Genomic DNA, 26,791 nt, shown 5'->3' with positions numbered 1-26,791 from the left:
AATTTTCAAATTAAATTTCAATCGTATTTTAAGCTTAAGTAGATTTAGATATTAAATATTGTGCAAGATCTTTATTTTTTGAGAATTGAATTATTTTGCGTCCTTTTTTGCTGCATGAATGCAATTCTAAACAATTAAACAAAATTCATGAAAAATGTTTGTTGAGTAAACCCTCATAAGATTATCTTGCATTAAATAATATATTTTTAAAAATTCATCAACTATTAAAATAAAAAATTAATTCCGATTCCTTCTATTAAATCGCGTTGTTTTCTTATTAAAAATTTCACGTAAACATATTATTAACTTACTCGTCATCATCTCCATCATCATAATCATATTCTCCAGTATAATCGTATTCCCCTGATCCTTCAGTATCTCTTTTTGATCTCTGTACTCTATATAATTATAAAAATTATATAATTAAAAATTATTTTACTTTTATTTCAGATTCTAAACGTATCTATTATAATATTACACACCTATTACTAACACCTTTTCTCCATATTATCCACCAGCCGAAATCAATACCAGCAATTTCATCTATTGAACCATCTTTCATTTGTTCAGCAATTTGATTTATTATTGAATCAGAAATTGAAAAGTATGAAGATTGTCCACAACCAATCTTGTAATGAGAAAACAAAAATTAATGGTAATATAAAAGAAAATTTTTTTTAAATATTTAAGTATGTTTATGTATACAATAATATATTCAAATATTTTAAAATATACTCGTAAATATAACATTTTGATAAAATATATGTTACATACATACTTATAAAATATTTATAAAAATATTTCATTGCAAATATAGTAAAACTTACCATGAATTCAATTTTTCCTAGTCTTCGATTTGTACTACATTTATTTGGACCACGTTTAATTGACCTTTTCAACATTTCATGCATATCTCTTCGAGATATTGATTCCATTTTTAAATATTCCTAAATATATAGATAAATAGAAAATATATGTATATATTTGAGTATAAATACCATCTAGTAAATGAAACGATAGAAATTAAAAAAGAAACAAAACAAAAAACGCATATAAACTCAGAATATTAAGTAGAATTAAATAGGAAAGAAATAAAAAAAAAAGAAAACATAAAAGGGGAAAATAAAAATGAATATTTGTGATTATCACACAATTTACATATATAAACATATAGATAAGTATACCTATGTATCCCAACGTACATCATGACAAGAATAGGAAAAAAAAAAGAAAACAAAAATATGTATGTATGTATGTACTATAATGAAGATTAACAATGACTTCGTTCTAATTTTTCCCTTAATTTTAAGGGAGGAATATTAGGGTTGTTGATTGCCTTTATATCTAATTATGTGTATGGTTGTATGTATTTTATTATTTATACATACATGTATACTTATAAATATATGTAATAAACACAGTGGGTCAATGGCAAGTTTATATATAAGTCTGTATATACTTATATACATTCATGTTAATATTTAAAATGGAAATGAATATTGTTTATTGATTACGAAGACGACAAAAGGTAAGAAGGAAATTGAATATTGTATATGTACGAAGAACATGGAAGGTTGTTTTGAACGGAGATTAACACTGAAATCCAAAATAGATATTGTAATTACGAGAATAATAGAATGATTTTTAAATCTTATTGACTTTTTCAAATTTATGGTACAAACAGAATTAATAGATGATATTTTTCTTATAGCCGGCGAAAGTATTTTAAAAGAAATTTAATTGCAGAAAACTTTGCGGTTATGTGCTTCAAGTATGGCAACAAACCTAACTCTCAAAATTCTAAGCTTATTTCATTTTTACTTAAAAAATGTTTATCCACTAATCAATTATTACAATTTGGTAGAAGTAAAAATCTTGCAATTTTTAATTCAGAAAATTTTTAATATTCAATAGTAGTTATTTTGTGTTATTACTCTATAAGGTTTCATCCTAATGAAACAACATAGTATAACACTTATTTTAGCTCAAACAACTTTCGGTTCGGCAATATTTGGCGTAAAGCTCATTGAATTTTTAATTTAAATGTTAAATTCTTTGATTGCAGTTCAAGTTCGGTTGAATCGATTTTGATGAAATTTTATATGTAAGTTTATTTCGACTATATAACGGATTGGGATATATCAGGCCTCAGAAACTGGACTTCTTAACGGGCCTATTTTACATTTTTGGTCAATGTGAAGAAAGTATTCAACAGATTCACTTGAAATTTCATATATAAACTTTATTCGAGTATATCTGAAACCTCCTAACTTTTGGAAGAAATCAGGTTGCCAGCAATTGGACGTTTACTACGGGCCATTTTGCGTATGTAAATAGAAATTATCAACCGATTTCATTAAAATTTAATATTTTAATTTGAGGTGTTAAGACAATGAATTTATGAATTTTATGGAAAGATCATCTTACAACGAAGGTTTCCAATATTAATTTAGAATGTAATTAGAACTTGATGTTATACTTAAAAAAATCATTACCAAATAATACTAAAACCTTTTATTTTTGCAATTTATAAGGACTTTGTAGATAAAAGCTCCAAGTAACATGAAGTGATTGCAATCAACCATGAAATAATCGTTTGGTTTTTTCTTTTTTGCAAAATTTTGGTATAGGAACTGAAACCTTTAGAATAAAAAAATTTTATCAAAGTGCCTATTCGAAAAAAAAGCACAAAATTTCAATCTGAATAAGTAATGAACAATCGAAAATTTTTCTTTTATCACCTCTTTTTTTTTGTAAATTAACTTTAAATTATTAGAACCACTAAAATTCACATTAAATTGGACAAAGACAAATTTGCTACATTTTACTTTTATTGTTCATTGCTTTTTTATTTATTTTTTTTTCAGGTTTTTGCTTTTTTTTTTGGTTTTGTATTTGAAGTCCCAATAAATCAATTTTAATCTTATATACTCGTAGATTATTCTTTCACCCTTTATTACTTTTATGCCCAAAAGGAAGATTTACAAATCGATACAAGCCTTTTATATTTTTTGTTGTTCGATCAATTTTAAATTTATAATTTTTTTTTGAACAAAAAAAAAATACAAAAAGATTGAAAATAAAGAGGAAATCATTAGAATTTTACTTTTTTTTTTGGGGGAGCTAGAGCCACTCAACAGGCAAATATTTAATGTTATAAAAAATTGTTTAAATACAGCGAAATCTCTTCACATCAATACCGTTTCTGGTGTATGTACATATGTATGCAATTTCTATTTAAAACTCACTATTATATATAGGACTACGTATTAAAAATTGTCAAAATTACATAAAGTGTTTCATACGACGCTTTTTAAATAATGTTGTTCGAATTGTTTTTTTAAATCGATAGAATTAAAATGACTTGCTCATAACATTCTCAGATATCAAGAATCGTTCATGCGTTTTATTTAATTTGATGCAAATATAACAGTAGTTTGCTATACATATAAAACTTTTAGAATTTAGAACATATTGTTTGATATCGGAAAGAATATGAAGTTATCCATTTTTTTCAAACTCATATGACAAGAGCAGTCCTATACTAACTAAACTATTAAATTAGAATATGGTTAGTATATAGGAATGCTCTTGTCGACAATTGCGTTATGTTTGAATATTGAACACAAAATTTTATTCTCAAATGAAATTTGCTAAAATGAAAAATGTCACTAAAATTTTAAAAAACATTGTTAATAAATTTTGTTTGATTTTCAAATTTTAATCTTATCAAACAAAATGGATGCACATTATCGTATGTGAATTTAGTCAAATCAAATCAAACAAAATAAACGAGCATTGCCTTGTTTAAAAATATTTTTCACTATTTTGGAGTTAAATATTTTTTTTATTTATTAAGAAATATTTAATTTCCAATATTTTCTATTTTTTTAGAATAAGAATATTTTCCCACATTATGTTGCAATCATTGTATTTTTTTATTTAGGTGCATATAAAATGTTAGATTTCTAGTTTCATGAATTCTATTTGAAGTTTAGAAATCTAGATCCTATATATTTTATATATTGTTTATAATTATTATTTCTTGTTTTTCATATCATAGAAAACGGATTCATTCAAAAAAGAACTGACAACTTGTCATGATGAGATTTCACTGTTTCTATGAATTATATTCTGTATTTAATCATTTATGTTTCATTCATGTATACATACTCGTATATATTATTACACTTATTATGAATATAAAAACGTGATGTATGTACATATATGAAAAATTTTGGTTAACATCAAAGAAAAAACAGAAATCAGCAAAAAAAAAAAAAAATACAAAATACAAACCTTTGGAATTGCAAAAAATTTTGATAATTTATTTATAGCTCGATTTTTTTTATTCTCCACAATATCCTTCCAGTCATATGATTTCAATACCAGAGACAGCATAATTTTACTCTCTGAATAAGGACATTTTTGAACTTCCTGTAAAATATATAATAAAATACACAAATAAAATATATAGAAATTTCTATAATACATAACAAATATATAGAAATAAAAGTTTTGCTGTTAAAGCTCTTTTTTATTACAATGTCATTTATATATCTATATATTATATTATGTGTTATAACTATACATATATACATAGATGTATATGAAAGAATATGTGTGTACTCTATAAGAGTAGCGGCAAATAAACATGTGTAATACATTATAAATGTATGTATGTATGTATGTGTACTCAATATTATACGTTGTAAATCAAAAAGGATATTTTTTTTTCAACAGAATATATTTTTAGATACGAAAATAATTGATTATATCGTTCGTTAGTTTATTGGCATAATCACGAAACTGTTTTTTATTCCTTCTTGTTTTTCTTTCACAGTTAAGATAATAATGCTTGTGAATTTTAAAATATTATATAACACTATATGTATATACATTTATACATATAGGTAAGATATAATCAGAACACGTATTTATGTATTTTTAGAGTATAATACGGAAATTTTGTTCAAAATCCAATGATGTTAATAAAACAACATAGGCACTACAAATCTATAAATTATTATTTAATGGGGTGCTTTCTTAGATATTTTTTTCAAATTATGTATTCGAAATGTCATACAAATTAATTCCATTCAATTACAAATTTTTAAACTTAATTTTAAGTGTTATGAAGCAATTCGGGATTTTATAAACTTAATCTGTTTTTGTATGTAAAATCTAGTAAAAGTATCATTGACTAACATAAACCCATATTGAAAATAGATAGACCTGATAGATTGGGATTTCAAGATTGTATCATATTAGATACTATAACCTAAAGATTTTTGATCAAGCTTTCTGCAAATTTTTACATTCAAAGTATATATTGACAGTAAGTGAGGGCAGTAAAATTCGAACAAATGACTGGAAGAACTGTAATGCACAAGAAAAGAAACTAAAATTCTAATATTAATTAACTTTTTAATAAAATTATAAAAAAATTATAGATACGTTTCACTTTATTTCTTTTATATACTTTTTCACTCTTTTGACACCCTGTAAATTTTCTGCAATAAGTATGTCCATATATGTATGTAATCGTATTCTTGTACATATGAGGAAATTAATTTTGGAAAATATTTAATCCTTAACATAAATTTTACAAAGAATCCTTGATATTATTTACATATATGTTATTATTAGTCCGTAGAGAGGGCCAAGATAGAGTGTTTACTGATATAATAAGAAAAAAAATTACAAAAATAAAGAATTTTTCAATTTTACCTTGGACATAAAATTAAATTACAATAAAACAGATTATCACTTGGTAATATATAATCACTATATATATTTTAATTAAGTATATTGATAGATTTGTGTATATGTGTGACTATTGTATAAAACCACTGGTAGGTTTTAAATGAAGAAAATTCTATGTTAATGGAATAAAATATTCCAAGTACAATACATAATTCAAAATTTGGTTATTTTAAAATTTTAATTAACAATAAGGGATTTTTGTTTTTATCGTTATATAATACCACAATTAGCATAAAATTTATGCAGTTTGTACAAGATTTTCACAGAGTACAATAACGAAAATTTTCGAGTATAATTACTTACATATATCCTGCCTTATATGAGACATTATGATTTTTAAGTAAATAATGTGGTATATACGTGATGATAATGAAAAAAAAACTCTTAGCTTTAATTTTGGCCATACCGAAATTATAGATCGAAAAAAAATATTGAAAATTATATTTTTTTTTATACAAAGTAATAATTCGATTTGTTCAAATTGCTCACATCTGAATGGACGCTATTCGTTTGCATTTGCATTTTTGAAAATATCAATCCTTTTCACATTTATAACAAAAATATAACACGAACAGTCTATACATGTTTATGTCAGTATGTACTTATATTATACAAAGTTTCTTTAACTAACGCTCACATGAATGCGAAATGCCAAAACAAAAAGGGTATTTAAAATACAAAAATAATAAAACAAAGTAAATTTAATACTTTTAAAATTCAATAGACTTTGGAATTTTGCCAATTTCTTTTTTCTTGGTCCTCTATATATAACACTTATGTATTATAGTCTCAGAAAGCAAAACATGTATATATGTACAACTGAGTAAAATTGATTTTCAGAATGATTTAATATTTAAAAAATTTTCTTAGGCCACTGTCTTTGTCATAAAAGGAAGAAAATGTTACAAGTGAAAATGTGATTCCTGATTATATTTTTTCGAATGAATTTTTATGAATCATTACGAATAATTCGAATGAAAGATAGAACAACTTTTTGTTCTATCCTGTTAGAGAAAAATACTCGTATGTGTTCTAAAACTTATTATAATTTTAAAAAATGCTCAATAGTTAAAAATCTTATACAAATATTTTCTTTAATTGTTGGAGACTGGTGAATGGATCATTTCTGCTATGATTGTAATAGATACAAATTATTCAATAGACCTTTTAGGTCTAAAATTTTATATAAATAAAACCTCACTAAGCAAGGGTGAAAAATAAAATAATCATAGAAACAGATAAAATAAATACGATTTCGGCAATTACCTTGGGTTAATGCAATTATTAATAATAATCATTCGATTAATATCAAGGTATTCCATATGAATTATTTTAAAAAAATTTTCCAAAATTTCTAATGCTCGTTTTTATTAAAATTTTATGAAAAAAAACACCAAAAGAAAATGGACAAGTATTAAAATTTTTTTATTCTATTTGTTATAATATTTTTATTATAAAAATTTGCAAACATTATCTATTGCAAAATTGGAAAACCCAAATATAAACAATTATATAAGCGAATTTCACCCAATATTTCATAATTTATTAAAAATATTTTGGGAACCAAAACAGTTTTTCATATACAAAATCTCAAGGCATATGAGTGCATACAATATATTCGGGCATTTAATCATAATATAATAATAAGAGATATTATCACAATCACTGTTTTTGCTATTATATTAAAATGAATAAAATTCTTTATATATTTTATCTAAATCTATAATGAATTTTACACAATGTACGCATACATATATGCATGTATTCATATTGAAAATGAGAAGCAGTCATCTCAGTATAATTATTTTTTCAGCAAAATTCATTCATATTTACATAATATTTAAAAGAATATATATATATACTTATATAACATTTTAATAATAGACATTATTTATTTAATATTATCATTATATGTAAAATTATATACTTACTTTAGAATAAAAATTTTTAGAACGATGTGTTTTAAAATTATTAACACCATCATTAATTTCGCTGCCACCATTTATCATTGATGTTGTGGCTGTAGCTAATGCTGACATTTTTATTCCAGTTAAATTAAATTTTATAATTTCATCTTGTGGTTCAGCTAATGTTACCTGTAAATCATCGTTAAATTGAAAATCACGCTCAGCAGCACACGTTAAGTACAAATAAAATGTGATTAATGAAAGGCATCTACTATTGATTGGGACCATTTTTTTTTTTTTTTTTTGTTATATAATATTTTCTTTATTTGTTGGTTCTTTCGAGTAAATTATATGTATATATATATCTATATATACATATATATATTTATATCTATTATATTTTGTAATAATAAGGTGTGAATGAGAAAGACACAGAAGAGAAATATAATTTGCAGGATCTGTTTTGTTTTTCTCTGTTTTTTAAACGATTTTTTTTTTCGGTGTTTAATTTTGTTGCTAGTACAAAAATTTCGGAAATTTTATAATATTTTTGTTGCAATATTTTGGAAGCTCTAATAATTTATACATAAATATATAAATAGTATTTACGATTATATATATATAAACATGTGTTTGTGTGTGTATGGTGTTGCATATATTTTTCTTATATCCTCATGCCAGGATTACTGATTTTATATGTATATGTAATATGGGCACCGGTGTTTTCGTTTTTCTATTTTTCTTTTAGTAATTGTTGTATTTTATATGAAATACAACATTAAACAAAAACAAAGAAAGTTATAAAAAAAACAGCAATAATTTATGTTTTTGTTTTTTGTTTTTTCTGGAAGAAAATTTTTTGTTATCCTTTCATCCAGACAGGTTGATTAAATTCATATGTATGTAGAGAGGGTTGAATGTTGTTGTAGTCGAGTTTATGTTGTTATTTTTCTATAAATTTAAATTTTTTTATTTTTTTATTTGTTTTCTTTCTTCTTTTTTATTCAATTCATTATTGTGCCGGTTAAAGTATAATGTATACGTGATGGTTGGTTATCTGGAAATAAAAACGGAAATTGTGAATTAGTAAAAATGTTTCTTGATGTGTTTTGAATTAAAAATTAGCATTTTAAATAAATAAAAATGAAAAATAAAATTTTTTTTTTGTAAAATTTGAAAATTGTGTATTTTACGTATTTGTTTACATTAATGCATATATATATATGTACATAAGTATTTGTAAAAGAAAATAAAATAAAGAAAACATGAAAATCTTATGTTTCTATTTTCCTAATAAAACAAGCAAAAAATGAAAAACAAGTATAAATACGCTTTTAATGTTTATGGGCAAAAATGATTAATTAAAAATTGTTGACTTAATCTTCAGATCAACATGAGATTTAACATTTTATAATTAAGTTTCAAGAGAAATTTTTAGACAATGGTAGAAAAGAAAAACAATTTTTTTTATTTTGACAACAGGGATTTTATTTAAATCTTATGATAAAATTTTTAGCAGTACCTTCTAATCTAGTATAATGTACTATGTAAAAAAAGAGAATAAAAGGAGAAAGTTATTTGGTTTTTAAATACAAGAGAATAAAATTCAGAAGAAATGGATTTTGGTTATTTGTTTATATAATAACTTTTTTGTTTTCAGAAATTTTAGACATAAATTTTAATATGTGAAAAACTTTTCAACTATTGATTAATGAAATGAATTGATCTTGGAAAAAAAATGTAATTTTAGTAAAGGAAATTAATAAAAATTGGAATATTAATGATTTAACAATAGTAAACAAAGTTATGTGGAAATTTCATAAAATCCCATACATTCAAAAATTACAGTTTTTCATTACGGAGATTTTGTGATTGGCTGGTAAGACAAATAGCTATAATCTATTTTGCCAGTACGGAGTTGTTTAACTAGTTTTACCGGGTTCAAACTAAATTAATGTTTGAAAAATAGGCTTTGCAAATTTCTACAGTTCTATAATTTCTTATTATTAGAACATATTTTATTTTTTTATTAATTGATTTTATTGATTTGATTTAATTTAATTTACATTATAAAATCACTTACAATATGCGTTTAGTTATATGTACATTGTTATATTAAATTTATAATAAATATATCTTTCTAGTTGGTCAATAGATCGATATACATTGGATCCTACAAGTATGCAATATTTTTTTTTAGTGATAGAGTCATAAATAAATAAAATATTTAAATTATATTTTAATCTGTGTCAATGATGTGTTCAATAATACATATGTATTTTGATTTTAGAAAAAATATTATTAAATGTAGAATGCTGAAAACGATTAAATAAGAACGATTACATTTAGACGATTATAATTTTATTATTAAATGTATTTAGAATTATTTCACGTAAAAAATAAGATTCCGGTTATTAATTGCAAACTTTTTCATTATACAAATTATTTTTTATGAGTGAAAGTAAGAAAATTTTGCTTTGTACAATACAAAAACGCTTACTTTAAAAAAAAATAAAAATTTAATTTTAAAATTATTGTAGTAATGAAAATTTTTTTTATGTACATATGTAATTCAAAAATGTAATAAGACACTCTTTGCTTACAATATTGCAAGTGAAATTATTTGTTTGCTAAACACAATGTTTCCAACCATTAATTTTGCATATAAACAGAAATAAGGTTTCAACATATTGCCCAATATTTATGTACCAACATAATTATAATAAAGTCAAATCAATGCAAATAATTGTTACCAATTTTTTTTGTCTGCATAATAGTAGAATTGTTTGCTATATAATAATTTTATATACATAAATAAAATCACATATTCATTATGTATGTTTGTATAGAAAATTGCCCTATTAAAATTTTTTTATTGTTACTGTTTAGTTGTATATACATACAATTTATATACTAGTACTAGTACGCATGTAAATATTTGACCTTCAAACGCAATGAGACCCCTTCAATTTTTTTAGAGTTTTAATGTTTAATGAATTTTATAACATTGTTACCATTATATAACAATTGTTTAACAATATGCGGGTTCAAATACATAAGTACATACATATGCATATACATATATTGTATATCCAACTGTTTAACATAAAAATAAAAACAGTATTTTAAAATAAAATGAAAATAAAATTTTGTAAAAAAATAAATTGACAATTTTGGAAACAAAACAACTATAAATTGAAATTTTTATTCAATAATGAAAATTTTTGTTTTTTAAAATGCAAACTCTTGTTCATAATAAAGTTAACGATTTTTTAGTTGATAAGGTCTAACTGTACATTAAAAAAAAATATGTTGTACGCGCTCTGTTGGATAAAAATCACAATTTTTTTTTTTCAATTTTATTTTCTCTTTTGCTCCCATATACACAAACAAAATGAAAGGGGAACGTTTTATTTAATTTTTTTACTAGGTATAACATTCAATTTATTAATGCGTAATTTGAATAGAACAGTTTTAAAAAAAAAGGTGTTGTATTAAGAATCAGCAGCATTCCATTAAATGAAATCCATTTCGTGTTAAAAGAATTGGAGTGTGTACTTGAATCAATATAACAGGGCGCATATGCATGGAAAAATAAAATATAAAATATTTTCGGATTTCAATTTTATTCTTCCATCGTAGTTTTTGATTTAATTTAAGTAGTTGAATATAATTTGAAAACATGGAGATGGTTTTTAAGGCAAAAAATATTTAAAGATATTTTAACCATATCATTTAAATTTTTTCAAATATTTTCAAAAGTTTTACAAAATTTGATCACATGAATATTTGAAAAACGATTCTGTTCTAGTATGCATGCATACAATGTACGCTAGTTCTAATATTAAGGGTTTTTATTTTTTATGTAATATTTCCTTTAATACACTGCTTTCCTGCCTTTTTCATCTTGCATTATTCTGACATGTCACTGTAGCATGTCTTTTCAATTTCCAGTCTATATATGAAAAATACAATATACTATATATACATATATCATTCTACATAGAGAATCAAAAATGACTATAACAGAGATAGGTGAAATCTTTGATAGATCAAACCATTATTCTAAATTAAAATTCTTCGCGAGGACCCGCAATTTAATATATATAGGTATTAGTAAAAAGACGAAGCTTAAAGAAATAAAATTTATGTTATTGTTTCCTATACATAGAAATTTTAGTCAATTTCAACTTTAATTTAAAATTCTACTTTCATTATATTTCAAAATTATTACGAAACTTTATTTTCAGCTCTATACTGTAGGTCACACACAAACAATTTGTATATTTTTCCTATACAACTCCAACGTTTTTAAACGAGGAGCTCTCTCTATAAAAAAATATTAAATAAATTATGAAAAATTAACTTAAAATTTATTTTATACCCTTTCCAATTTAATTATTATTAATATAAATTCAAAATGTACTAATTATTTTTGTTTTTCCTTTTTAGAAACTTTTCTTTTCTTCAATAGTAATTTTAATGATAGAAAAAGTGATAAATCACTTCTATATTGGATAGAAAAGGTCATAAAAGTTAAAACCGAGAAAAATGTTAATGAAATTTTAGAAGAACTTCTAAATTCTCTTGTGATGTTTTTAGGTAATAAAGGGCAAGAAAAAAAAAGATTATTCATAATTATAATATACACCAGAGAGAAATTCAAGTATCGATAGGGTTGTCATATTTTATGTATCGATAGGGTTGTCATATTTTTGTGGCATGAAAATTTCCAGAAAAAGAAAAGCAGATATTACAAAACATATTATTTTTGAGGATAACACAATCAATAATAATGATTTTTATATTATCATTTTTCATAGTTCATTATTCTCAAATCTTTATAAATAACTTATATGTATACAAGAAATATTAGAGTTATCTCTCGATTTATAACAATATTGGTTTTTATATTAATGGAAGTTGTATAATATTGCATAATAATGTGTACAGTTGAACTTGAATAAGAGATGTGCCGAGAATTTTTTCTAATTTACAGAGATCGCAAATTTTTTCAAATTTAATGGGGATTTCTCCTATAGTGTGAATTGTTAGAAATTTTATAAGACATCGGAAAAAAAGATTTTAATAGGAGGGGGGGAATGGAAAGGGGTTCTTCTTTTAGGTAACTTTTAATCAGGTTTAACTGCAAGCATATATGTACACATACATACATATTACATAAATATTATAATATCAATGTTATTGAATATTATTTTTAAAAATGTTAGCGTTATTTTATTTTATTAAATTATAAAGAGAAAATTATAAATTTTGCACCAAATTGACAATAAAAATTTTATAAAATTTCGAAAGAATAAGGTTATTAAATAATTGAAGGACGATCGGAAGAGCAACTTTTCTCAATTTATATTTAAGTTATATTCAACGATTAGAAAAAAATAGTTACAACTTCCTTTTCATTTTAATTTCACTTACATTTTTTTTCAAGGCACATTCATTTTGTGGTTATGTGGTACATGTAGGTATAAGCGATGTGCACTACGAAAGACAACTTTTCTTAGACGATTAAAGTAAAACAATAGTGATGTCCTTAAATTATTTGAAAGTTTTAGTTTGCAACACTAAATACTACAAATTATGTTGAAATTTCTTGCTTACTGAAGAATGAAGTTTGTTTATTAAAATAATCATTTTTGTTTTTTAAATTGTATCCTGAAGCTGTTTCGATAAAACGATTGCTTGCATATATATATATATATATATATATATATATATATATATATATATATATAAATTTTTTTGTCCATATATGAGCCTACGGACATAGATGGTGCGGGAGGTTTCACGTCAAATGAAGTAAAAATTTAATATTATTATTAATAGAACAAAACAAAACCAAAAAAAAAAATAATAATAATTTTGTGTATATCCGTCAATAATTCGATGCGGTTTCTTCTATCTAAAAATTTAATAACTACATACATACATACACAATTACGCATATATGAATGTATGTATAAATATATGGTTATCTAACGAAGTACATAAGAACATTTTTTTTCTATATGTAGCACTTTATAATAATTTTCTTAGATTTATTTTTAGGCTGTTCTTCCTCTTCTTTTTTTTACAAAACAAACAACTAAATACGTACATATAGGAAGAAAAGTGAAAGCAATGAATAAACGTAAATATGTAAGTATGTATATATATGTATGTAAAGATGTGGGTATATAAGATTGCCAAAAAAGTATAAAATTTTGAATGATTACTATTAGAAATTTTTTGGATGGATCCCTTTAGACTTTTTTTTTTCTATATTTTTCTATTTCTTTTTCATTGTTTTTTTTTCATAAGTTTCCTTTTAAAATTATATTTAGAGGAAATATATATTATTGTACAAAAAAAACCTATCAAACATTAAGGTTGAAAATTCTTGATGGCAGGCCAACCATAATAAAAAAAAAAAACAGTAAAAAAAAATTAATAAATTTATTGAAATCATAGAGAGACTTCGTCTTTAAGCTATAGATTGAATTTTTTCCTGATCTTTTCCCTTTTATTTTGCCGATTTTGGCATATAAAATGAAAATTTTCTAATATTTTGGAATATTTAAGGTATACGTGTATACAATAAGGGAAAAAAACTAAAGGAAACTTAATTCCAAACTTAAAATAACTTAATACAAACACAAAAACATACCTATGTATCTACATATGTATGTACACAATATGAATGTAAAAAATACTCTCTATAGGAGAATTATACCGAAAGAATTCTATAAGTCTACATAAACAGTAGGAGAATATTGTAAATGATTTTTTTTTTATTTTTATTCTTTGTTTTTATTAAAATGTAAGAGAAGTCGAAGAGTGAGTGCTTTGCTACTTGAGATAAATGGATAGACTTGTTTAGCTTATTAATAATTCATCTCATCATTGTTATTATTGGATGTTTTCTTTTCGGTTTTTTCTTTTTTTGTAGTTGTTGTTTTATGTGAATAATATTCCACATTAAAATATAGAAAAGTTCATTTATATTTCAAAAAACAAGTGTATAATGTATATATACACAATTATATATATATAGAAAGCAATATAATATTGAAATTGAAAGATGATTTCAAGAAGGATTGGGGGTGTGTGTGTGCATGTGAACAGAGAACAGAATAAGGTAAGTTAAGTTTCAATAGAAAAAAAAAGACATAGAAATGAAAATGAAAGCTGTTTCTATAAATTTTTTGTTATACTTTTTCTTATTTGAAATTTATGCATACCTACTTTGCGTACATATATATTTTATGTATGTATGTATATTTATGGGTGAATTTTTATGATGATTTATTTGAGGCCATTTTGAGAGAAGATTTTCATTCGATTTGTTTATTCTTTAAACTTTTTTTATTGTTATAAATTTTTTGTTTGCCGTTATTTATTGTTGTTTTTGTTATTTTATTTTGTTATTCTTGGCATTATGTATTTTTTCTTAAGTGTATATTTTAAAAAGTTAAGAAGAAAAAATATGAATATGTCTTTTTAGAAAATTATGTACCTACATTATTTAAATAGAAGAAAATCTAATTGAAATTAATGATCACTTAAGTTTATTAAATAAATGCTTTCTTTTCTTCTTTTTAAGTTGTATACCACTTGCGTTTTGCTTTATTCATACATATATATTTGACTTAGAAATTATAATATTAAAATAGGAAAAACCTAATTTTGAATTTAATATAGACATGTATAAATATTTTTTAAAATATTATATAAGAACCAAAAGCGTTTTTGTGTATTTAGAAATTTCATGTGCAATTTTTAAGCGGTACTTTTAAGTGTATATATATAACTTATGTGAAGGTTAAAAAATTGACAAAATAAAAAAATTGAAGGTTATTTTTTAAGGCATGTCAATGTCTATTGCCTTATATTAAATTGAAAAAAAGAATAAAGTGTACTAAAAGTTAAGAACACATTCTTGGTATATATGGACATACATATGTATATATTCATATATTGGCTATAATAAATAAGTGTTTATTATTATAAGAATGCATTATAAGATTTACAGGGTTTTTTTATGTTTTACTTAGAATTAATGTTATAGTTTTCACAGTTTTGTAAAACTTTAAATAAAAAGTGAAAATGAAGAACGGGTACATGAACCAGTTACTCATGTACATGTAATAAATTTGAATTGAAAGACTTAAATATCTTAGATCATTAAATTTAAAATAAATGTTCCATATAAACAAATATTAATAATTATAAAGAGAAATTTTTTTTTTGATTTCTAACAATTGTAGAAAATGCATATAAAATACTTGCATCCGAAGAGCTTTTCATTACCTAATAATTAATAGAAATAGAAATTTAAGAAATTTAATTATGAAAATTGAAAAAAATTAAAGAGTGCCATTGTTACAAACACCATATCCTGACGAAATTATAAAAAAAAATTGGTATAAAATTTAAAGAACAAACTAATAATCCTTAAAATGGCGAAAAAAATTACTAGAATCATTTTCAAATATTAATTTTAAATAACATTAAGGTAGGAGAAATTTTAGAATATAAAATTAATTCGCAGAGTAGCTAACAGAGATTTGTTATGTGTATAGGTATGAAAACCACTATATATTACCTCAAAAGTTATATATATGCGTATATATTAGTAAAACATCATAAAATATTTATTTTCAATTTATATAGAAATCCAGTTTTTTTTTCAAAATAGCATAAAAATATAAAACAATTTAAATCGACTAACATTAAAAAAAAAATCCATGTAAATTAATATTGATAAGCAACATTACACAAAATACATGCATACAAAAGTTTTTATAAATTTTAAAAATAACAATACAAAAAAAACAGATATACATATTTAATAGATATAAGTATACACACATAAATCTCTTCTCTTTATATGTATATTTAAATTTGTAAAATAAAACAATTTTGTTACTTAAATACTTCATAATTGTATTTTCGTGTACATTCTGTTGAAATTGATTTTTGCCCTTTTTTAACACTTTTCGAACAAAATTGACTTAATATAACAAATGTACTTAAATGTTTCACCTTTTTCATCTGTCTGTCTATTTTAAAAAACTTCTGTTCCCTTTCAGATAGAAAACTGAAATTTTGTAAGCAAACGAATCTTTGTAAAAGGTTTATATGTATTTCTATAAGAGAAAAGTTTTACCTATTACCCCTAATAGTTTCTAATAGTTATAAACATTAAAGCTCCAATACAATATCAACTTCTCGGTCATTCCATATCTCATATATCAACTTTTCTTAAAATTTATATTATCATCCCAAAAGTATGCAATGTAAAATATTGCCTTTTCATAACCCTTATATTGCGATTAATAGTAATAGTGAAAATTGAACTATAACTATGCTTAGAAAAAAACTGTTGCTAATTTAGTTTGATCATCACTAAAATATGAGCAATATAGCGAAAATAATCTGAGCGGCGCAGTTAAATTATATATGAAATATTTTGTTAATAGTTAAAAATATATTGCATATCTGTCACGTTATGCAATATATTGCTTTTTAAATAATATGAGTGCTTTTTAAATAATATAAGTAGATATTTTCATAAACGTAATACACCAAAACAATAATTTAATATTTAATAATTACTGAAAATTATTTTACAAAAGGAGACTATACAAAAGAATTAAATGATTAAAGTTAGAAGTATATATGAACACAATTGTTTCGCCACATTTCTTTAAAAATATTACAGTTTTTATTATATATCGCCATATCACGTGTTTATGAAAACTCTTGGTATTTTCACTTGTTCAATTGAAATGTGTTTCTTTACAAACCATTAATTTGATTCAAATTTATTTTTATTTCTACTAAATTTTACATGCGACAATATTGATTTAAAAACTTAATCTAAATTTTGTTTTATTTTTATTATATTTTATTTAAATGTTAAGCCCAACATAATTCCGTACATATTATTTACATTTAGATACGAACAATAAATGTATGTATTTATATAAAATGAATAAAATATATACAATTTGTATACAAACATAAGTTTTTATACAGAAAATTAAATTTTATATCTTACAAATGGAAAAATATCTATAAACGTAATAAGTGTGCATACTCGTATATAGATATGAAAAGCGAATGAATCGCAATTGTTTTTCGAAATCAGAATTAAAATGGGTAAAATAGTAGTTTTGGTTTACAAATAAAATGTTTTGCCGTAAATATAAATAATGTACAGTGCTGTGGAAGTGTTTATAGCAACATTACAGGTAAATAATAGAAAACTTTTTACATTTTCTGGAAACTGTGTTTCATTTTTCTATAAACAAATGCAATCCATTAGAAGTAATTTGACTAAATAAGTTGAAATATAATTAAAAAACTGGGTATGCCATACACAATTGCTATTGAATTAATAATCGAAAAATGGCTGTCATTGTAATTATTGGACGATTTCTTTGAGCGTCTGTCTCGATATGGCTCATATCATATTTTGAACACATGTCAAATTAGGTTTTAGAATATTCGAAAATAATTTTTATCAAACTGAGTGGTAATCCTTTAATTTAAAGTTTGTTACCATTCTTAAAAATCCGTGTAGTTCATTTTAATAGAAAGCATATTTTTTATTTACATAAATAATAAAATTCATTTGTTATACCTTTACTTATTATTGATATACATAGAGACGGCTATGTGTTTTATGCATGTGTTAGCGTTTAAATAAACTAATTTTATTTACGAACTTATGAATAATTTTTAAATTCGTGAATAAAAAAAGTAAATCTGTAGCTATACGAGTACGTTTTAGTACTTTTTTTTTGTTGTTTCATTGCTCGAAGCGTAATTCTTGTTCTTTTGTTATTTACATTTTTTTTTCATCTATTGTGTTTTATTTAACCTGCAGGAGAAAAAATGAAATTGAAAGGCGTAAAATGAATAAAATAAAACACCGGCAAATCAGCATAATGCGGGCGAAATGAAACGGTTCTTCATAACAAAAAAAAAAAAACATGAAAAAAATAATAATAATAAAAATCGGAACAGAAAAAACTAAATTGGTAAAGTAAACAACAATGATAACGCGAAAAATTTATGCTTGTTTTTATTTTATACCTTCATTTAAGTGATACTTATACATATGTATGCATGTAAGTAATGTTGTGCATGCACTTCATAAATTTTTCTATATACCTATAGTTAGCCGTATTAATATTATTTTAAACTTTAATTATAAGTTGACATAAGTGAGCACACACATAGTTCACAGTTTGATAAGATTGTGAATGTTAAAGGTATAAGAGATTCATTTTATTATCTTTGTTAATTTAGTTTTTTTTTTAATTGAAAAATTTTTGTTTATGAAAATGTGAATTTGAGTAATTTTATTTTTGAATATGTACATATGTATATGCAATTGTGTTTATTCTATATTTTATAAGAATATGAATAGTTAGTAGTTGCGTTTGTTAATGTCAGAGATGAAAAATCATAAAATTTAATTAAATAATACCTACGAATAAAAATCATTTTTTTGTGATTTATGTACGTTTTTTATAGTTTTATTTGGTCTTTAATTACGTAAAATAAATATAAAATCAAATTCTTTATCAATAATTTTTTGTTAAAAATTAAAAAAAAGATAATAAATTTTTAATGATATAAATAAATGAATTTTTTGAAATGAATATACCTATGTAGGTACAAACAATGTTAATGCTGGTAGTACAGAAAAAAATTATGAATGGCACATGTCTTCAACAATTTTTTTGGTGTGAATTTCCAGCATTAATAACCGAATTAACTACATAACATAGTTTGGGTTATCGTAAACGTGTAAGCGTAGAAACTATAAAAAAAAAATCAAAAAAAAAAAATATCTGATATTCGACACAATTTTAAAAAGCCGGTGGAACATTCGAGCAAATAACTCGGAAAAAATATTTTGCAATATTTGGCAAATAATTATAATTAATATAAATTCATAATAATTTTGTTATTCACTATTTCAAAAAAATTAAGAAAAGATCTTGTGGGAAAAGGCCATGGCGAACAGTATTTAAGAATAAGTTACATCAAAACTTCTGGAAATTTAATTGTTGTTTTTAAAGAGCTTGATAAAATATTCCTTTTAAACTATAAAAATTTCTATTCTAAAAAAAACTGAAGAAGAGCCGAAAAATAAGCATAAAATGTGGCACAAACTATGATTGAAGATAAAGCGGCGAATAAAGTATAATATTAAGATTTTTCAATTTTAACAATAGAACGGTAAAAGTCGCTATCTTTTTATATTTGCAAATTTAAAAGGTTACAGATTTCGGCATCAGAATAAGAATTTACATTTACCCTTAAATAATACAGAGATTACCCTTACACTAAAATTAGAGCGAGACCAATTTTTTAATTTTTAACTATAATTTTTAGAGGAACACATAAAGTTGAATGAATTCTTCTACCGAATTATGAGTTAAAATGCAAGTTTCTAAACGAATACATTTGTTTTAGATTTGTTGGAAATATGCAATAATTTTCCACTCTTTTCCCATACTTTAATTAAAATCTTTATTACCTTTTTTAAGTTATTAAGTATGGAAGCGATTTAACTAGCAAAAAATCCATTTTAATATCGAATTTTTTTTTTTAAATTATCTTAAATTTAATGTTTATCTTATTTAAATTTCAAACTACTAATATTTATATTAAAAATTCCATTTCATAGCTTCATTAAATGTACAAAGGAATTCAAATATTTTTATATTCGATAAAAATTTTTTCACGAATTTCATTATTTAAAGGATAAAAACCCTTCCTATAGCTTTTTCTTTTATATTTTAAACATAAAACTACTAATGTACATAAAAGATCACGTCCAAATGGCGCCTCAATAAATTTTTGTTGATGTAAGTAGTTGAATTATTTGATTGTTTAAAAGTTTCATCTTTTACAGTTCCGTAAAAAGACAATTGTATATGTACATATAACACAAAGATAAAAAAAAACGAAAAAGAAAACTGAAATTTGGAAAAAAGAACATTTTTTGTTTTGTTTTGTTAGCTTTTCACTTTATAGAAATTTTCAATTGCATCAGAATTCACTCCCCATTATTATTATGCTCGTATATCGTATACATAGAGCAAGTACATGGATAGATATAGGTAAATACATCAATTGAATCTTTCTAAATTTTATTCCTTTTTATACAGACTATAAGGAAAACACCAGTAAAAGTTCAATTCGTGTTCTTTACATTCGACAAGAAATTTTATTGCAAGAGTAAATGATACAACAGAGCTGAATTATAAAATTGGAAAGAAAACAAAATATCTAGTATATTAGCTAGCGGGCATATATGTATGTATATACATAGTCTGTCCATTTAATGAAGATTTCATTTTGCTTTGAAATTTCAAAAAAAAAAAAGTTCTCAAATATATAGAGATGTACGTATGTTATGTACATATTTTGATTTTTTAGTTACATTAGTGTTACCATAATGCATATTATTCAAGTTAAAAATGTACTTACATATTATAAAAATAAATTTTTTTCCGTAACTAATTGTTTTCTTAGAGTCAACGCTTATGATGAAGCAAGAAATTTTTGATCTTTAATCTAGTAGTTTTGGCGATTAGCAATCTAAAAGAATGGCAAGGATTTTCAACCCAAGTGTGATCCTCTAACTTTACTAAGCTTGTGACTGTAATGAATGTTTTGATCCCAAAAATATAACAGAGTGCGATATTAAGAGGATATTAATTAATATTAATAACAGTTATATTTTTAAAGTTATGTAAGAAAAATATTCTTCCCAAATTAATCTAAGACGAGGTAAATGTTTTAAATTTAGCAATTTTCAATACAATTAATTGTATATTAACATGGCAATGCTGATAACAGAAAGGATAGCTAAAATGTATGCACAAGAGCTTTTGTCTTTTTTTATATTGTCTGTTCCTGTTTAATTTTCGATTTTTCTATTTTATTTTTCTCAATTTTTTTTTGCCCTTTCAATTTTTTCCTAGTGTCTGTTACGTTTGAATGTGTTCACTTTATTTTATCAACCATATGTTGTTGTATTTGACATTTGAATTGCCTGGTTTTTGCTTTTTTCCTATTTTTTTTTGTAAGATTCTTTGGTTATTTCCTCTTTTCTTTGTCGAGAGTTAAAATGGAGTGTCGAATCTTCCGCATAATGATTGTTGTTGGTATATTTGTTGGGCAGGCTTTTATATTTGAGGGTAAATTGATTACGTTTATGGTTAATAATAAATGACAATTGTATTGGGAATAAAAAAAAATTGTTTTTATATTTAAATACACATATGTATATATGTACATATATATTATGAATGTATTATACATAAAATAATATATAATATAAAAATATTCGGTTTTATTTAAGGTACAGGAAAAAAAGGAAAAGTAGTCCTGTAAATTCATACTTCTGTAATGCATGATGGTGAGAAAATAAAAAAATAGTCTGGAAAATGGAGAAATTTTGTTTTTGTATAATTTTTGGCCTATAGCTATGTATATTTAAAGTATTTTCAACTATTGGATTGAAAATTTATCAATTTTATTTAGATTATTGTATGAGTGCAGTTATGAGTTAATAGTAAGCGTTTAAGTAATGAAAATGGTGTTGAAAGTAAATTTAAAATCCTAGACGCTATTGTAACTCTATAAATTATTTTGTGTAACATAGACACAATTATAAACAAAAATTATTGATTTCTTTGGTAAGTACTTAGCAATTTAATTTGTTGTACATAGAAGTGCCTCTAGCTTCTAAGAAAAGAAATTTTTTGTTTAACTTTAAATAAATTTAAATACAGTAAATTTTTAGAACATTAAAATGAAAAATTCTTAATTACCTATATATTCTGAAAATATCTTAATTCATGGAAACTATTAAGATTTTATTACGGAGTTGAATTTATTTTCTGAAAATAATCACATACATAAATTTTATTTTTTACTGAAAATACTTAAAAATTAAAAATCATTGGATTAAGTTTGTTATAAAAAATAATAAAGTTTATAAGAGAGGAAGAAAGAGAGATATAGATATATCTTGAATATTTTAATTCAGCGATGTCAGTGTGAAAACTGTCCAAAACTAGATGTCTCACAATATTCAAATTGCTGTGATATTTGATTTCAAATAACTTATTATAAAATCATATTTCAAATTTATCGTCAGACAACAAAGGAATTTAAATAATTCGTATATAAAATTTGTAAAATGGACGAATTTCTTAGAAAATTTTCATACACACTATTTGTTTTTATTCTAATATTTTCTGACTTTACATAACTCTTTTTCATGTCATATTTAACATCAAATGTTAAATCCAAGAGAACCAAAGGAATTCAACAACTTTAAAATAAATTCTTATGTATATAAGATTTTAAGGATTTGTTTATTCTTTTGACATTTCTGTTTATTTTTTTTATAACAACTGAATTGTGTAGTATGTCCTAAAGTATATGTCACAATGAAATTATGTTTTTCATTCATTGTTGTTATTTTATATAGAAATGAAAGAAAAAAGTGAAAATGCTATTTGATGACAAGAAAGATGCTAACGGTTATTAAAGAACATATAAACAGTAAAATTAGGTGACAACCTGACAAATGTCTTCTACATTATTGCACATATACACATACGAATTCATAAATGTATGTATAAATTTGTAAGAAATTTAATATAAAATATTTATTTTTATAATATACGAATTTTTTTTTACATACATACTAACAATAAAATATCGAATTGAAAATTGTGCTAGACATATTGTACATTTGTACATTTTTACATACATAAATGGATAATATGTTTTTATAACTTCAGTGTTTGTTTTTTTTTTCTTCTTGTTTAATAAGAGCAAAAAATATTATACAACACTGAGAAAAATTCAAATTTAGTTCAGAAATATTTTATTTTTTATTTTATTTCATTTTATTTTATATTATTTTTATTATGTTTTTTTTTATATTTTTATCAAAACATTATACAAAGTTAATGTTAAATGTAGTAAAAATTTCGTTATAACAATAAATTTAGACGTTTTTATATGATAAAAAACAAGAATGAGAAAAACATATTTTAAGGCGCATTTTATTTTTTCTCTCTTTTTTTTTTTTTTATATATTATTTAATGTTATTAGTTCAAATTTAACAAGACATTTCTTATATTTCATTCTATAAATGTTATGGATCAATATATTTTGACATATACATACATACATACGTATATATTATATAAATAAGTGTTATATTTTCAATGAAAAGGGGAACTTAAGGATATTATGTATATATGTATGTACAACCATTTTTATATGTGAAGGTACATATGTATAAAAACATATAATAATTTGTGTATACTTTTGAATTTAAGTATTTTCTTAAGATAGAAGTATTTCACCATATGTTGACATACCATTAACACATCATACATCAAATGTAATAAAAATAAAATGAGATTTTCATGACTTCTCTGTTTTTTTTTTGATTATAAGGCAATTTCATTGTTATATTCCAGGAGAAAGGGGACGGAGGGCGGATGAATGGAAAACAAAAAGAATAATTTGTATCTTTTCTCAGAGTCATATATTTATAATTTTGAAAATTATGGCATAATAACAGTAACATTACAAAAACCTCAAAATTTATTTAAATTCTGTTTTCAAAATGAAAATTTTTGAATAAGTTAAAAAATAATAATACAAACGTGAATTTTTTATTTAATTTTGTTTAAAATTTTATGACTTATAAGCATATTATTATTTTATATAATATTGTGTTGTTTTATATTATGTTATTATTAATATTATGGTAATAGAGAGTTACTGAAGTGAAAAAGATTACAATTGAATATGTATATCAATATCAATACCTCAAAGCAACATTGCGATAATACACTTTAGCGTAATCTTGAAAAAACAATTTAGTCTTTTTAAGATGTTTGGAGTTAAAGGGAATATTTTATATTTTAATATTTTTTTGTTTTTTATTTTTTTTTTTGAATTAATAGCATTTTTAAATCACAAATATAGTACATCAATGCCATAATAGTATTATACATCTTGTCAAAATTATCAATATTACAGATTCGCCATAAATTTTTGCACAGTTCGCAATTTTAACAAACGAACATAACTAAAAGTGTGTTAAAAAATGAGGTGTTCAGAATTTCCAACTTAACACCTACATAAACTCAATTCACTAACAAAATTTGCAGCCTAAATTTTAAATATGTATAACAATTTTTAAATTTAATATTTTCACAAAATATAAATATGAAATTATTTTATTTTTATACTTTTGCAAATTTTTGCAGTTTCATAATCTAAATATGACATATAAAAATTATTACGCAAGCAACGGGTACCATCTTTGACTTCTTGAAATTTCGAAACATGCATAAATTCATAATATGCTTTAACTTCAAAATTACAAAACTTAATTGTATAATTTAAGTAAATTTAAAATAATGACAATAAATCTCATTTGTCAACTATAATATAAGTGCGAACTTTGTACTTTTACATGTAAAACAGATGTTAATTTATTGCCAGCAGATTTAATATGAAAATAGTGATTAAAGTCCTAAACAGAATCAAGTTGTGTATAGAGAAATTTAATTTGTAAAAGATACCTTAGATATTTTAAGTAAATTTTCAAAAAAAAAGGCCAAATACACCTTCATTTTATGAAATAGAGAAATTTTGTAATATATATTGATCTTAGATATCAATACGATTTTCATTTAACTTAAAGCTTTTAAAAATTTGAAAATTTATTTGGAAAATTTAAATCTCAAAGTTTATTTGCTTTAAGAAAATTATTATAGTCTGTGCAAGAATATTAAAACACTTTATAATTAAATCTCTGTTTTTAACAGTTGTGAATAATAAATATTTATAATTTGATTTTAATAAAATTATTTTCATGACTTGTTAGGGAATTTGTTTTTCCAAGTTTATACAAACAAAAATTTTTTAAGGTTAATAAAAAATCATTTAAATTTTTGTAATTTTTATGACAATTAATTATGTTATAAATTTACTGATTTATTACTCTATTTTATAGTAGGAAAATTTAATAGGTTCCTGATGTTAAACAAATTTTTATGTGCTAACCGTAATATTTTTTATGTATGTATGCATTCGTACATATACGAGCATATTATATGCATGCATATAAATTATAAACCTTTCGTTTTAAAATCTTAACAAAATGGCAATAAAAACTTTCGAAAAAATTCCAACTTATTTTTCATTTTATTAAGAAGTATAGAGTCTCGGGAGACTGAAATTTGATAATGGAATAAAAAAAAGTATTGAAAATATTTTAATTTCCCAACATGATGATAAAGGAAAATTAAATTAAATGTTTAAAAATAGATTTTTTGGAAAAGTTTTTTATATGCTTTTAATTTCAATTGTATTTCGGGTTAGATTTTCTTCACTAATTGTTTTTAACAATGAATTTATTTTCTTTCATATTTAATTTTAGAAAAATTTTTGCTAATTATTGGGATCTTATGAAAAAAACACATTTAAAATAATAAGTACTTTTTGGATGAACGATTGAATAAAGGCACTTTTGGATCTTTAAGAACTCAAACTTTTAAGAAATTACTAAAAAAAAGTATCGTTTAAAAATTGCATATTTCATGGCGACCTTCGTTTAATTTAATTCGAATCATTAAATTATTAATGTGAAGTTTTAATTATTTGGTCATTCATTAAAATTCACAAATTCCAAACTATATTTGGCTTATCTTTCATAGATTTAAATTTAAAGTAAAAATTGAAAATGAAAAAAAAAATTTAACTTAAAATGTGTAATTAATTTTAATTCTTCCCTAAAGCTCTTAGTTGTTCCTCAAATTCTTCTGATTCTTCTATGTAATCTTTAATAAACAAATTTGCATTCGAAACAAAAATATCATGTAAAACTGATCTATATCAGATATGTAGCTTTACAATAAAAATTAAAAGGAAATTAAAAAAAAAAATAAATTTCTGTTGGCTCTTTCCATTAATCACTTTTATAATAACCATTAATTTATGTAAGATACTTATAATATGTTGTACATGCACATTATTATTAATAATT

The 26,791-nt window shown here is 22.9% G+C and overlaps 1 protein-coding gene across 3 annotated transcripts in view; it reads right to left on the bottom strand.

Moving 5' to 3' along the window:
- Nucleotides 1-26,791, bottom strand: part of LOC129605753 (uncharacterized) — a 49,963-nt gene that overhangs the window by 11,492 nt on the left and 11,680 nt on the right. For all 3 annotated transcript variants that reach the window (XM_055515673.1, XM_055515675.1, XM_055515674.1), the window contains exons 2-6: nucleotides 7,698-8,730; nucleotides 4,300-4,437; nucleotides 828-947; nucleotides 483-628; nucleotides 312-398 (exon numbers count right to left, since the gene is read on the bottom strand). In XM_055515673.1, coding sequence (XP_055371648.1) covers nucleotides 312-398; nucleotides 483-628; nucleotides 828-947; nucleotides 4,300-4,437; nucleotides 7,698-7,961 — 755 coding nt within the window. In that variant the 5' untranslated portion in view covers nucleotides 7,962-8,730. The remainder of the gene's footprint in view (nucleotides 1-311; nucleotides 399-482; nucleotides 629-827; nucleotides 948-4,299; nucleotides 4,438-7,697; nucleotides 8,731-26,791) is intronic.

Source organism: Condylostylus longicornis, unplaced genomic scaffold (assembly GCF_029603195.1).
Source record: "Condylostylus longicornis isolate FDR11 unplaced genomic scaffold, ASM2960319v2 ptg000014l, whole genome shotgun sequence".
Lineage (NCBI taxonomy): Eukaryota > Metazoa > Arthropoda > Insecta > Diptera > Dolichopodidae > Condylostylus > Condylostylus longicornis.
This window is presented reverse-complemented; position numbering and strand designations above follow the sequence as displayed.